We start from the raw sequence: 14,514 nt of genomic DNA on the forward strand, positions 1-14,514 counted from the left end.
AGCACATTCACATAGATGTGAGATTACCACATATAAGAAGAAAAACTCCTTATGACAGCAGGAGAGTTGCATATCCCCAGATAGGGAGAAACCTTTACAAAATGGTGACTAAACTAAAATATTTAATGTATTGCAGTCGTTTCTTTTTATTAACACATGACTTACTTAATATTGTGTATTATAATTATGTAATATTTGATTTATTCCTTTAATATGGTTAATCAGATTTCAAATGTAAAGTAAAGTCATACTCAGCACCTGAGGTCTTTCCTCAAGTTTACTTGTGTTTAATGATAGTTCAAGTGGGGGTGTTGGTTGGCAGTCATACTGAGTTCCTCTCCTGAGAGAGACATAAATAGCCTCCCAGGTGGTGGTGTGTAACTAAGTAAATGGTTACTAAAACAAGGAGTGCTGGGCCTACGTAAATAGGGAGATGAGAAGTATCAATTGAGGTGCTCGATTGAGAGGAGGGTATTCAAGGGTAAGATGAACCTCAATAATCTCTTTTAGGGATTTTTCTGACCCTGGAAGTTATACACTTAGTACATGAGCATGCACACTTTTAGAAAAACAATCCAACTTTTTTCCCCGCTGATAAATAGATAAACAGGAATAAATCAATGTGAACTGATGAATGAATAAATAAAATGCCCTGTAGTCATTTGTCTGATTGTATTCAGGCCTCATATTACAGCCCTGTTCTGCAAATGAAGATGAGGGTGAGGGCACCAAAGGAACAGCACCATTCGGTGAGGCGTGTGTATTTTCATGTGTGTATCAATGTGTGCGTGTGTGTGTTTTCACAATACTTAGTAGTATTAAGATATGATGATGAGCTGCCTGGATACCAGCAGAAAACAATAGAAGGGAAACAAAGCAAACCCCTAAATCTGTCTGCCATTTGCGCTCACATACTGTACACACATGTCATGAGTATTCTGGCACAGTTACTGGGCCAGGGAAGTGCTGGTCTGGGGCCTGGCCCATTCTCCAGAGACAACCCCCCCACGCCTCCTCCCTCTCCGCCCCCTTCCCCCTTCCTGTGCAGTCTGTGGACACATTCTGAGGCGACAAGGTTGCACAACAGCTCACAAAAAAACTCCACTTTACAAACATGATCATAAAAAACACAGCCTGTCATTAGAAATCTGTTTAATAAGAAAAAAATAATTAGGAGGACTGTGATAATTGTGTCAAGGGGGAAATAGATCACACGGATTGTGGGAAGAACCAGAAAATCTTGCCGTGGCTTTGTTACTTTGCTGTTGGTTCATTTCAACATTGATCCACCCTTCCATCTGTCATCCTTTTCCTGTGCTCCTTATTCAACTCTCCATTTCTTTCTCCCTTTCTTGGATTCGAGAGTGGAGGAGCCTTCTGGCTTTAACAGAGAGGGGATGAAGATGTTTATTCATCTGGAGGGTATTAGAGCCATGATTAAGGAGAGGAGGGAGAAGTAAGTCTGATGCGACGTCTGCATCGCTCGTTCATGGGCCGCCTGCGGGACTCTGGCCAACACGCCAGGAAAACAAGAAATGAAGAAGAATGAAAAAACTTCTGGTGAAATTCGATTCTCTCAGGAAAGGACAGAAGTTTAAATTTTATCCGTCTTGCTCGCTTTCTCATTCTCAGTCTCCCTCCCTGTCCTCACAGCTAAGCTAATTATTAATGAATGCGGTTTCTGTTGAACCTTGGAGAGGTGTCAGTGCTGCAGTCACTGAGGGTTAAGAAATCTTGACATTTAAGACAGGGATGCATGAAAATACATCGTCTTGCTTGAGTTGATGCTTGTTTTTCTTCCCCTCCCGCTCTCCCCTCAAAGATGCATGTTTTCTTCTCCCTCCTGGGCTGTCTCCAGTTGTTTTACCACTGACAAGCTGGGTTGGCATTGAGGAGATATCAAATAGAGCCACAGTGTATTAATCAGGGGAACTGAAGGTCATGGGTCAAGAGGCAGGGTCTGATAAATGCTAATGCTAAAGCTAGCACACAAGTCTAGGGTTGTTTGTCCATACGATTGTTATTTTTGTAGTCCTCTGCAGAAAGAAAAAAGAGGTGTTGATTTAAGACTTTTTATGGGCATTTGGCAGACTAACTGCCCTTTTTCAAAATATTCCCAGTGTACTGAAATGTAGTTCCAAATGTCTGAAGTTATCCTTAAAAAGTCAAATAAACTTTACTTGAAGTCGAGCCCAAGTTATATGGGTCACTATGAGGTAGTTTGATTAAAAATAATTAGATCCTTTTTTCCAAATTCAGTGTGTGCTGTGCTTGGCTTTAAGTAATGGATAGCGCCTCTTGAAACTTGCAGAGCAAACCCTATTTTAATGAAGCAACCATACAGTAACTCAGCATATTTCTGTACGCACAACAATTTTTTCTTCTCCGAGCTGATCACATAAATCAAATTTCCACGAGTAACTAAGAGTGGGGAAAAATAAAAAATCATCCAAGTAAACTCTCGTGCAGTGAGGCAATGTCCCAGACTATGTCTCAGCATAGTAAGGCACAACGCTACAGCATCTCTTACAGTGGCTGACTGATTGACTGACTGGCTAGCCGACTGTCCACTAGGACCTGCGCCTGGTCTGCCGCAGTGTTGAGGGAACAGCACACACACACACACACACACACACACACACAGGCTCCCCTGCCTGTTGAAGCCCAGCCCAGCCTGGTCCCGCCTGGCCCAGCACTCCCTTAGAGCCAGTGCAGTGAGGCAGGCGGTGAAGGGGCATGCTGGGGGACAGATTGTCATCCTCCTTTCTCCCCCTGGGAGGCTCACTGTGGCTGCTGGTCCAGCCAAGGCCTGGGGAACAGCCTCCTTCCTGTTTGTGATGTAGTCTACCTGAAGTGGTCAACTGTCCTTCCTCCCCACACCACCAGCCGCTACAGGAGATGACACAATAACAACCACCGCTCTCCCACACACAAACTGCTCCACCTACATCCTAACCACAGCTTTGACCATGTTGCATTGCAGCACCTTAGATCTTATCACTACCAAAGCTTAGTATGACTGCCTGTGTTAAACCTATGAATAAAAATTGTAGAACATCTTAACTGTTAAACATATTCTACTTTACTAAAATGTAGTTGTGATTGTATCTATTCAGTTTATATATTTATTGATCATGTAAAAAGAACATTGTAGTATAGTAGTATACATATAGTGTCACAGAGGTAATGCCACGAATGCTGTGAAGGGTATTTTGTTTCCAGTGTGATTCACTTTTAATAATTCAAACACTTCAAATCAAGTAAATTTCAACTTGAACAATAAAACACCAACATTAGCCCTCGAGCCCACCCACTGCAGTAAACTATTATGAAACCCCAAATTCACCTTTCATGAATAATAGTGTAATTAAATGCCTCCCTTTTCTTTTGTTCTCTTATTATTATTTTTTGTTCTCTTTTGAAAAACAAGTGTTAATTTTGACAGCAACACAACAGACAGCAGGCAGGGCCAAACATAATGATAGACGACCTCCCTACAAATTTTCTAAATTTGAAAAAATAAGAAGAAAAAGCCACCCGTATCTGGCATTCATATGATGTTTAAGTGTGTTAATAACCTCAGTGACCTCAATGTAATAGTATGCAGTTGTTATGGAGGATAGGAAATGGGTTAGCTGGCAGTAAGTCATCTCTTGCTTTCAGAGTCTAAACACTGCAGTTATGGGTTGTTACTTGATGCAGATTTCCACAGAGAAAAAGATCCTGCACAAAGCACAAACATCCTCCTTCATTTTAGAGGTCTGGTATTATCTAAAGAAACATTAATATTGATTGTCATCATTAGCATACATTTCAGTCAGTCCATGTTGATGGAAAGACATCAGCTTAGCAGAGACACATCTCTACAATAAGTGATGGAATTCTTCTTTTCATTTTATCTCACTATCAAGGAAAGAAAAAGCAGAGTAAAGGATGACTGGCCGTCCTACTTTTCCTTCTCTGGCCTTCCATTTGTCTAACTTTCCTGGGACACCACTGGGACACTGTGATTTCTGGGACAGTGACCAAGTGCTCCTGTCTGAGCTGGGGGACGTGGGTAATGTGGACAAAGTAGTTGACAGTTTGCTGCTTCCCCATGGTTGAGAGACAGAGCCATGAGGGCCAGAATAATGGACACCCAGACCACAGAGTCAGGACAGCGCTTGATGTTCCAGCTCTTTGTGTCAGGCCCTGTGTGAAAAAAATCCCCATTGACTGCCATTTGGGGTGGGGGGTGCATTTCTTCTCCAAGTGTGTGTGGAAATGTGTTGTGTACACGATGTTAGGCCAGAGTAACTCGCTGCTACGGCAGTGATGAAGCCCCGGGAAGTGAATCCTTATTTCATCTACTGTTTTTCTGCCTAGTTCAGTAAAAGATAGCATCCTTGTTCGCTGCTGCTCCAGTCATCCCACACAACCCCTCCTTCTCTGTACCGTAGTGGATTTGATTGATCTGTAGCAAAGGGGGGGGGGGGGGGGGGCAGGGACCTGACATTTCTCAGAGATGTGTAAAAAACATATTGTGTTTGCTAAGAAAAAAAGAGGAAAAGAGAGAGAGTACACACACAACACACATACCACTATACTATGTGTGAGGATGAGTCACATGGTAAATAGCATCCCCTTTAAATGCCTCTACTTGTGCTTATTTGTGTGTATTAATCAGCTGCATGGTGCAAAATGCCACGTCTAGCCACCTGGCACTTTTGTTGACAGCTACTGGGAATTATCAGTGTTTCATTTTGACTGGATTTGATGTCTTAAAACAGGGATGTAGCAGGACTACTGTGAGTAAAGCCCAGCACTGGGCCTCTTCCAATAGCTCTGTGTCCTCTGAGCTCTCGGGCCTGAATTAACTGAGTGATTTGTTCATCTGACTGGAATTAGTCCCAAAAAATCGACCACCCCTCTCTCTCACAGTCAGGGAGATTGGAGTCTAAGCGAATGTAAAAATTTCTCTCACCACCTCCTCTATTAGATCTTAAGTGGTTGTGTCACAAACAGAGCCGTACATGATAGTGTGTTGTTCAGACACACATTGCTGTTTGGGCATCAGAACAGGAAAAGTGTTGAGATGACACATGCATTTTCTCATGGGAGAGGCTCACTACTTTTCCCAGTAACTGTAAAAAGATCCCCCTCTCTGAATATGAAGTGGGGTCATGGTGTTACATCAGACAAGTTGTCATCTTTTTGTTTATTCATTGAATCCCCAATCCCCAATGTGCCACAAATACACTCACACAAACACATCTCTTATGACAACCACTACGTACAGATCTCTGGTACAACACACAGGAAGATAAGGTTTGGCGGCTGAAAGCATGGCCATGCTTTGCTTCACTAGAATGGCTTTTGAACAAAGTCTAGCTTGCTATAGAAGTGGCAGATGAGTGATAGCAAAAACACTTTTCTGATAAGATAAGGTCCTGGACCTGGATAAGAGTTTGGCTTCCTGAATAGAAGATATGTACTCTCTTGCTGTCAGGTAGTGATAAGCCATCTTGAACTGCTTCCAGGACCTCAGACAAAAAGGTCTGGGCGCCAGCAGTGAGTTATTCCCAAGCCATGGTCCCTAAAAGGTTTCAGGAGAGTGTATTACTGGATAAAAACAATACAATCACAAATGCTTGTTTAGCAAGCACTATGTTTAAGAGTGAGCTTTTGGGCAAAACCAACTACAAATGCAGTCAAATTCTCCGATGAAAAATGCTAGTAGGTTAATAATTTTTTAATAAAACTTTATTCATTTATGTATTTAGTGCACTTCAGAACATTGGGTTACAAAGTGCTTCACAATACCAAAAAAGACCAGGTCAGTAATTATCACCCAACTAAAGCAAATGACAGAACATATGAAGCATTCATAGATTTACACTAAATCAACTACAATAAAAATTAAACATATAAATTAAATGTAAAAAGTTGTTTGTGGTATTTTTTAGTGAGTAGCCTTCAAGTAGCTCTGTGGATATGTGGATATCTGGATATCTTACAGTATTTACACCACCAAATGTAAAATCAAACATCCTAGCTTTAGCCCCAGTACATTTAACATAAGAATTAACTTTACTTTTTCAGTGTCTTTAATTTTTGGCACATATAATAAACATAATGCTTTTCTCTAATTCTTGTAAAATAAAACTGTTCTACCAACCAAACTCTCATATTTTTTTGTCACCAGAAAAAGGTATTTTACTGGATTAGAATATGTAAAACATTCTATGAATTTTTTATTTATTGTGTCATTGCTGAGCAAACCAGCTTTTAATAAAGGTGAAGAATTAGCAATCCAACATTCATGTTTCCTTTATTCTGATTTTGCACTCTGCTCACACATGTGGTATCTGTCTACAAAAAATTCTGTTGAAATAACTGTTTTCAAATTATGCATATCTTTTACCATTTAAAATGTAGAGACAATATCTGACACCATATGTATTATAGTCGAAAGGGAAATAATGTCAGTATAATGTCATCAGATATATTTATATAGCTTATTTCTCTCTCTCAAACACATTAATTGTATAAATCAAAACATTCTGCAGGGGGTTTGAAAGCTATGCCGCTGTGTACAGAAATGACAAACTTACCTGTTCCCAGCATTAAGGATCTTATTTAAACAGGAGTATTTACTCTGGGAAAGGGTGCTATAAATGAACATAGAGGAAGCGGTGCACAAAGAGTAGTTCAGACTCGCTTGGAGGAAACTGAAACCTGCATGTGAAGGGGGAATTTTTAGTGGTTACTTTTGCAGTACAAAAAAAGAAACACTAATTTGTATAGCACTGTTTCAAATGTCTTTATTAACCTTATATATAGGGATTAATTGACAGGCTGAGCTTGTTTTTAATTCTTACAAAAGTTTTCATGTACTGTAGCTTAGGGGCTGAATTTCTATCTTACCAGTAAATACAGCTATGGCACATTTTCTGCCATCCCTTATAGGATCACTCCAAATGAGGTTGTTTTGTTCCATATAGGAGACATTTAAAAGAGAAAGGGGGAAGGGGTAGGGACAGAACTCCCAGAGAGGGACAGGCCTTAAGATGGAGGTCTTCCTCCCAGGACGTGACAGGCTGTTGGCTGGAGGATGCTCAGGAAGGCCTTGGCAGACCAACAAAGACAGCCCTTCAGCTGCAGGGTGTAGTTTTTCAGGCCCCAGCATCCCCTTTGGCAGCAGCACAGAGAGTGCTGGCGTGCACAGGCCCCCGGCCCGAGAGACAGGGAAGTAAGGCCCGCTCTTTTATTTACTCAGGCTGCTGCTGAGGCCTGGGCATTTCTTGTCTGGGTGAAGAAGGAAAAAAACAAGTCTCTCTCTCTCTTTCCTCTTGAGGTCTCCTGAGGAAGATTGCTTTTTCATGTACAGTTGTTCACACACTTGTTTCAGCCATTGCGCTTGTATCTGAGCATTCAATGTGTACATGTATGCCTGCACATCTATATGTTTGTTACTGTGTGTGAGTGCACCCATGCTCTCTTGTGTGTATATTACAGAGAGAGTGTGTGCGCATGTGTGTGTGCGCGCATGTGTGTGTTGGTAAAACTGTAGTAAGTTTCACTATATGGGACAAATGTACCTGAAATGAACAGTCTGAATGTCCTAAAACAGATCTTTTTTTGTTTTTTAATCAGGCATGACCATCACATAACGACTGTGTTTTAACAGAAGCAGAAACTCTGGGTTTTTGGTCCACCATACATGCAACATATTTAAGTCAGACTGGTGTGATGACACAGTACATCACACTGTTATACTTATTATACCTGTTAATATTTCACAAACCTAATATTAACATAAATATTTGGCCATCTAAACACATTCATTCTGCTGGTTGAACTCAAGAAATGTTTGCGAATCCCACATGTCCCCCACAGATATAACTTTATATATGCATATTATTGGAATAAATGCACTAAATAAATAATATACATCAAGTAAACAAACCAAAAAAATGGATCGAGGTTGTCCTGGCAGCTTAGTAATGTCTCAAGGCAAAGACATCCTCATTTAAGACAGTAGAATTTAATTTAGCCTTGTATACAGGCCCATTTATTTGTTTGTTTTATGCTATTGTCTCGAAGCCAATATGTTTGACTGTAAGGCATTGGCTGGGGTCATTCTTCTTTTTCTCCTATACCCTGGGAGGCAGTATGAGAGAGGGCAGATCCGCCCCCTCTGTGGAGGAGGGCATAGCACTGAGTCACCCATCCTCCCTCAAACCAGAGAGAGAGAGAGAGAGAGAGAGAGAGAGAAACACTGAGATAAAGCAAGTAAATCAAGCAAGGTTTGCTCCTTGAGTGAAATGTGTGTGCAGAGTGGGCACCTTGCCAGGGGTGGGAGGTTTCCGGGAGGGCCACGGTGTGGAGGTGGGCTCTCAATGTGCCGCTTTCAGCAGTTTGGAAGGGGCAAGGGAATGGCCTCCGACCCCATCTGTTTCCTGAAGATAGGCCCTGATGGGGGTAAGTGCTCAGAGAGGGCATGATATCCTGACAAAGGGCAGATCTCCCAGCAAAAACAACAGAAAAAGGAGAGAGAGAGACTTAGATTTGTCAGCTGAAGGGGTGCACAGAGGTTGGATCCTGGAAAGAGCTTATGCTTTTCCTTCATCCCTCTCATAAATCTTTGCAGTTTCCTCTTGTTTTTCCCATTCCAAGTTTTGGCCTTTTGACACAGTTTTTTTTCTGAAGGGGTTGGGATTACGTTGTTTTATTTAGGTAAGGAAGTTCGCAGCACTTAGAATTCGGCAGCAGGAACAAGTGGTCTGTAACCTTTTGAACTCGTGGAAAGTGTTCTTTGTTTTCCATTCATAACGCAGTACAGTTAACCAGTGGAACTGAATGTCTGCAGCGAAGCAATTTGAATAGGAACACATTAAAGTTATTGTAAAAGAAATGGGGCCTGAATTGTCAGTTGACAGGTGTTCCCTGGTCATTTTTTGCACCCGATTGTCCTTGAGTGAGATAGTTAGCGACTCGGTTGTCTTACCCAATCCAATCCCCCCACCCCCTCCCCACAACACACACACACACACACACACACACACTCACACATCAGCACATGGCATATTCATCCATCCAGTATCAGTTGCCTCACGGCTTAGCACAGACCACACAGACAAATATGATAATAATGCATATTCTATAATCTGATATCTATTGAGTGATGTTCTGAAAGGCCCATGTTTCATGAAAAACATTTATTTTGCAGTGGCGGGTTCCTAAAGGCTATGAGTAGCTGGGGTTTAAATTACACATTTAATCTTCTCTTTCACTCTTGAGAACTCCTTTTCCATGTTTTTTTTCTCTTGTCTTAAGGTCATTTCAAGGGCTCTTGTTTTTCAAAAATATTCTAGTAATTGTTCAGGAATAATAGAAATGTGCTAATTTACCTCATGCCGGGCTTACATCCTAAAGTACACCTATTGTCTTGTGTTGGCTTTAAATGTCAGAGAGATTGTGTTTTGAGTCACAGTGGGCTATGCCATTACGTGGCCACATACAAGGTTAATTGTAGTAAAAGTATTTCCACTTATTCTCTTCCCTTATTATACTTTAAATTGCATATTTAAATGTAACTTTTTAGATAACACCTAAGGAGAGGTATTGTTTCTGTTGAAGGAAAAATTGTCTAAGTTGTGAAGAATTAAAAATTCATACACCACAACCTTATAATTACTATGACAACACCATCGTGCCCCAACTTTTCAATTCAAAAGAGTGAGACAAATTAGTTGTTAATACAGTCTTACAAAGCACCTCTCTTACTCACTGTCCTTCTGTTTCCATCTTTTTCCCTCTGACTTGCCCTTGATACCATCTTTGCTCTCTTATTCCCTCTTTCTGTCTTCTCCAGATGGTGGTGATCTTGAGGATGACCCATCATGTTCTTGGCCAGCATCATCTCCCTCCAGTAAGGATCAGACTTCTCCAGGACACTGCGAGGACTATGATTTTGGCGAGGACGAAGGGGGCCCTGGCCTGCCATACCCATGCCAGTTCTGTGACAAGTCCTTCAGCCGCTTAAGCTTCCTTAAGCGTCACGAACAAAGCCACGGCGATAAACTCCCTTTCAGCTGTACTTTTTGTAGCCGCCTGTTTAAGCACAAGCGCAGCCGAGATCGGCACGTGAAGCTACACACAGGAGATAAGAAGTACCACTGTGGAGAGTGTGACTCTGCCTTCTCCCGCAGTGATCACCTCAAAATCCACATGAAAACTCACGCCTCCAACAAACCCCACAAGTGCCCTGTGTGCCGCCGAGGCTTCCTTTCCTCCAGTTCTCTCCATGGCCACATGCAAGTACATGAAAGGGGCAAAGATGGCAGCAGCTCAAGCCTGTCTAGAGCTGATGAATGGAAACTGAAAGAAACACGCAAATGCAGCCGTTGTGAGGAGGGCTTTGATGTCCCAGAAGACCTCCAGAGGCACATTGCAGAGTGCCACCCTGAGTGCTCACCATCAGAGGATGGAGGCCTGGGTGCCACCCTGCAGTGCATCTACTGCCATGAGCCCTTCAGTGATGAGGGCACCCTGCTGACTCACATTGACCAGGCCCACAGCCGAGACAGGAAGGGCCACACCTGTGCTATCTGCTCTGAGCACTTTCTGTCTGTTGAAGACCTCTATGCTCACATGGACATCCACCAGCTCCCCGAATCCAGTAACCATAGTAACAGCCCTTCCTTGCTGACTGTGGGCTACACCTCTGTCTCTAGCACCACTCCTGACTCCAACCTCTCTGTTGACAGCTCCACAATGGTGGAGACAGCACCACCTGTGCCCAAGACAAGGGGGAGGAGAAAGAGGGCTGCTCAGAACACATCAGACATGGGAGGACGTTCCTCCAAACAGCCTAAAGTCTCCTACAGTTGCATCTATTGTAACAAGCAAGTATTCTCCAGTTTGGCTGTGCTTCAAATTCACCTGCGAACCATGCATCTGGACAAGCCAGAGCAGGCTCATACTTGCCAGTTTTGTTTGGAGGTTCTGCCCTCTTTACTAAATCTAAATGAACACCTTAAGCAGGTCCACAATGCAGAAGACCATGCTGCCCTGTTAGCCAGCTTGCCTGATGCCCTCCTTCAGTGTAATTTCTGCCCTGAGGTATTGAGTGACCTCAACGCCCTCCAGGAACACATCCGCTGCTCCCATGGCTTTCCCAGTCCTGTGGCCAAGGAGAGCAATGCCTTCTTCTGCCCCCAATGCTTCATGGGGTTCTTGACAGAGACTACCCTGGAGGAACATGTCCGTCAGACTCACTGTGATGGGGGAAGCCTGCGTTTTGACTCCCCCCTGGCTGTAACTCCCAAGGAGTCTATAGTAGAAGTGTACTCCTGTTCGTACTGCACCAATTCTCCCATATTCAACAGTGTTCTGAAGCTCAACAAGCACATCAAGGAAAATCACAAGAACATTCCACTGGCACTGAACTATATCAACAATGGAAAGAAATCCCTGCGCACTCTCAGCCCCTCTTCTCCAATATCTGTGGAACAAACTGCCATGCTGAAACAAGGCAGCTCAGCCTCACGCACTACCAGTGAGTTCATATGTAACCAGTGTGGAGCCAAATATACCAGCTTAGACCTTTTCCAGACTCACCTAAAAACTCATCTGGATGGCCTGCAGCCTCAACTCACCTGCCCACAGTGCAACAAAGAGTTCCCCAACCAAGAGTCCCTGCTGAAGCATGTGACAATTCACTTCACCATTACCTCCACTTATTACATCTGTGAGAGCTGTGACAAGCAGTTCACTTCAGTGGATGACCTGCAGAAGCACCTCCTCGACATGCATACCTTTGTGTTCTTTCGTTGCACTCTGTGTCAGGAGGTTTTTGACTCAAAGGTGTCTACTCAACTCCACCTGGCTGTGAAGCACAGCAACGAGAAAAAGGTGTATCGCTGCACCTCCTGCAACTGGGACTTCAGGCATGAGACTGACCTACAGCTACATGTCAAACACAGCCATCTGGAAAACCAGGGCCGTGCACACCGCTGCATTTTTTGCGGGGAGTCCTTTGGCACAGAGGTGGAACTGCAGTGCCACATTACCACCCACAGCAAGAAATATAACTGCCGCTTCTGCAGTAAGGCCTTCCATGCCATCGTCCTTTTGGAGAAGCATTTGAGGGAGAAACACTGTGTGTTTGATGGAAAGTCACAGAACTGTGGTGCTAATGGCTCAACTGTAAGTGGTGGGGATGGCCACCCTAAAGAAGATGCTGAGCTACATGGTCTCCTAACTAACAGCCATGGCCCAGGGGCAGTAGGAGGATCTGTGGTGGAGTCCCAGAACAGCCATGATGGAAGTGAGGAAGAGGTGGACACTGCAGAGCCCATGTATGGGTGTGACATCTGTGGGGCATCTTACACTATGGAGTCACTCCTCACTAACCACCAGTTAAGGGACCACAATATACGCCCTGGTGAGAGTGCCATGGTAAAAAGGAAAGCTGAGATGATCAAGGGCAACCACAAGTGCAATGTCTGCTCCCGCACCTTCTTCTCTGAGGCTGGGCTGAGGGAACATATGCAGACCCACCTTGGGCCTGTCAAACACTATATGTGTCCCATCTGTGGGGAGCGCTTCCCTTCCTTGCTAACTCTGACTGAGCACAAGGTTACCCATAGCAAGAGTCTGGACACTGGCAGCTGCCGCATTTGTAAGATGCCACTGCATAGTGAAGAAGACTTCTTGGAGCATTGCCAGATGCACCCTGACCTAAGGAACTCCCTGACAGGTTTCCGCTGTGTGGTGTGCATGCAGACAGTCACCTCCACATTGGAGCTCAAGATCCATGGTACCTTCCACATGCAAAAGACAGGCACTATGTCCACAAACCAACCCATGGGCCGCAGCAATGCCATCTCTCAGAACCAGCAGCAACACCATGCCCAAAAACCTTTCAAGTGCGCCTCTTGCCTGAAAGATTTTCGGTCCAAACAAGACCTGGTGAAGCTGGACATCAACGGACTGCCTTACGGACTCTGTGCATCCTGTGTGACAGCAGCTGGCTCCAAGAGTTCCAGCCCAACAGTCAATGGAGGAAGGCAACAGCAGCAGCATGGTGGAGCAACCACTCCAGCAACAACTACAGTCGCATGGGTCCAGAGAGAGAGTCTCAGCCCTGGAGATGGGAAAGGCAAGGCTGTCTCTTCATCCTCTTCATCCTCTTCCACATCCTCCTCCTCTGCTGCCAAGACACGATGCTCCAGCTGTAATGTGAAGTTTGAGTCTGAAGCAGAGTTGCAAAACCATGTACAGACAGTGCATCGGGAACAGGCTGGGGACAGCAACAGCGGGCAGCTCAAGACCCCCCAGGTGTCCCCCATGCCCAGAGCCAGTCCCTCACAAATTGAAGAGGTATTGTTCATTAGTGTTGTATTGAATGATGTTGAATAGTTCATGAAAACATCTTGAGGTTCACATCTTGAGGTTTTGTGTTATGTTAAACTGGCAAAACAAAAGAGATATCTAGCTTGTAATATTAATTTTATTCAGAATTGAGGATAATAATCTTTTTCCTCTTGGTCTTATTTACAGAAGAAGACATACCAGTGCATCAAATGTCAGATGGTGTTCTACAGTGAATGGGACATCCAAGTCCATGTGGCCAACCACATGCTGGGTAGGAGATAACTCTTTTTGTTTCATTCATTATGGTCTCTGTTGCACTCCTGGAACAAAGTCATAAAAAACAGTGCTTGTGTAATATCTATGTAAATATGTTTTTCCCAAAGTATTTCTACAATATAGCATATATTTAATCAATGTGGCTGTAAGGTGTGTGGTTTCAATGTTAGAGGGAATGATTTTGTGTGACCATCATCGATACAATATACAAATCATTCACCAAATTTCACAAGTATTTGATAATAAATCAATGAATAAATACATTTCAGACATAGTCTTTTCATATTTTTTAAAGGTAAATCACATACTAAAGACTGGTGTGATATATGTAATAAAATATTTGACCCTGTCTCATTCAGGCTCACAAGTATCTGGATCACATCACCAAATAGGTGGAATTATTTTACTATTTTGACCATCAACTGCATCTCCAGTGTTGTGCATTTATAAACCTCATCATCTTCATTTTCCCATGCATGTGAATGGTATAATATAGTACGTGTGCATGCCTGTGGAGCAGAATCTCTCCACTTCAAACCACTCTGTATGAAGGTAGTTTGAAGTAGTTGAAACATTCAGATTAGTGAAATATTAAAATGCCAAAACAGATTTTATTCAAACTGTTTAAAATTCTAAATATTATTCCACATTTTTTGAAAAATCTCCACATTGCTACTGTACATTATTTTGTTTGTTTGTTTATTGTGCCTCTTCACAAGTAGTCTGTTCAGATGACTGAGATCTGAATACATTCAGTAAAATACTTTCATGCTCTCTGCATTTAATGACGTCAAATCAACTGAAAAAATGGATATTTGACTTTTATCATTTGTGTATCACAAAATGATTCCAAATTTCTCGTTTTCTTTCATAAGA

The 14,514-nt window shown here is 43.0% G+C and overlaps 1 protein-coding gene across 5 annotated transcripts in view; it reads left to right on the forward strand.

The window, feature by feature from the left end:
* The window catches only part of znf521 (zinc finger protein 521), an 88,920-nt gene that overhangs the window by 29,095 nt on the left and 45,311 nt on the right, over nt 1–14,514 (forward strand). For 4 of the 5 annotated variants that reach the window (XM_038717970.1, XM_038717971.1, XM_038717967.1 and 1 more), the window contains exons 4-6: nt 9,857–13,368; nt 13,549–13,633; nt 13,998–14,030. In XM_038717970.1, the coding sequence (XP_038573898.1) occupies nt 10,213–13,368; nt 13,549–13,633; nt 13,998–14,030 (3,274 nt within the window). In that variant the 5' untranslated portion in view covers nt 9,857–10,212. The remainder of the gene's footprint in view (nt 1–9,856; nt 13,369–13,548; nt 13,634–13,997; nt 14,031–14,514) is intronic. The other variant, XM_038717969.1, reaches the window with a different exon arrangement.

This window comes from Micropterus salmoides, unplaced genomic scaffold (assembly GCF_014851395.1).
Source record: "Micropterus salmoides isolate LMB-PRFRI ecotype aquatic unplaced genomic scaffold, ASM1485139v1 Ms_hic_scaffold_14, whole genome shotgun sequence".
Taxonomy (NCBI): domain Eukaryota; kingdom Metazoa; phylum Chordata; class Actinopteri; order Centrarchiformes; family Centrarchidae; genus Micropterus; species Micropterus salmoides.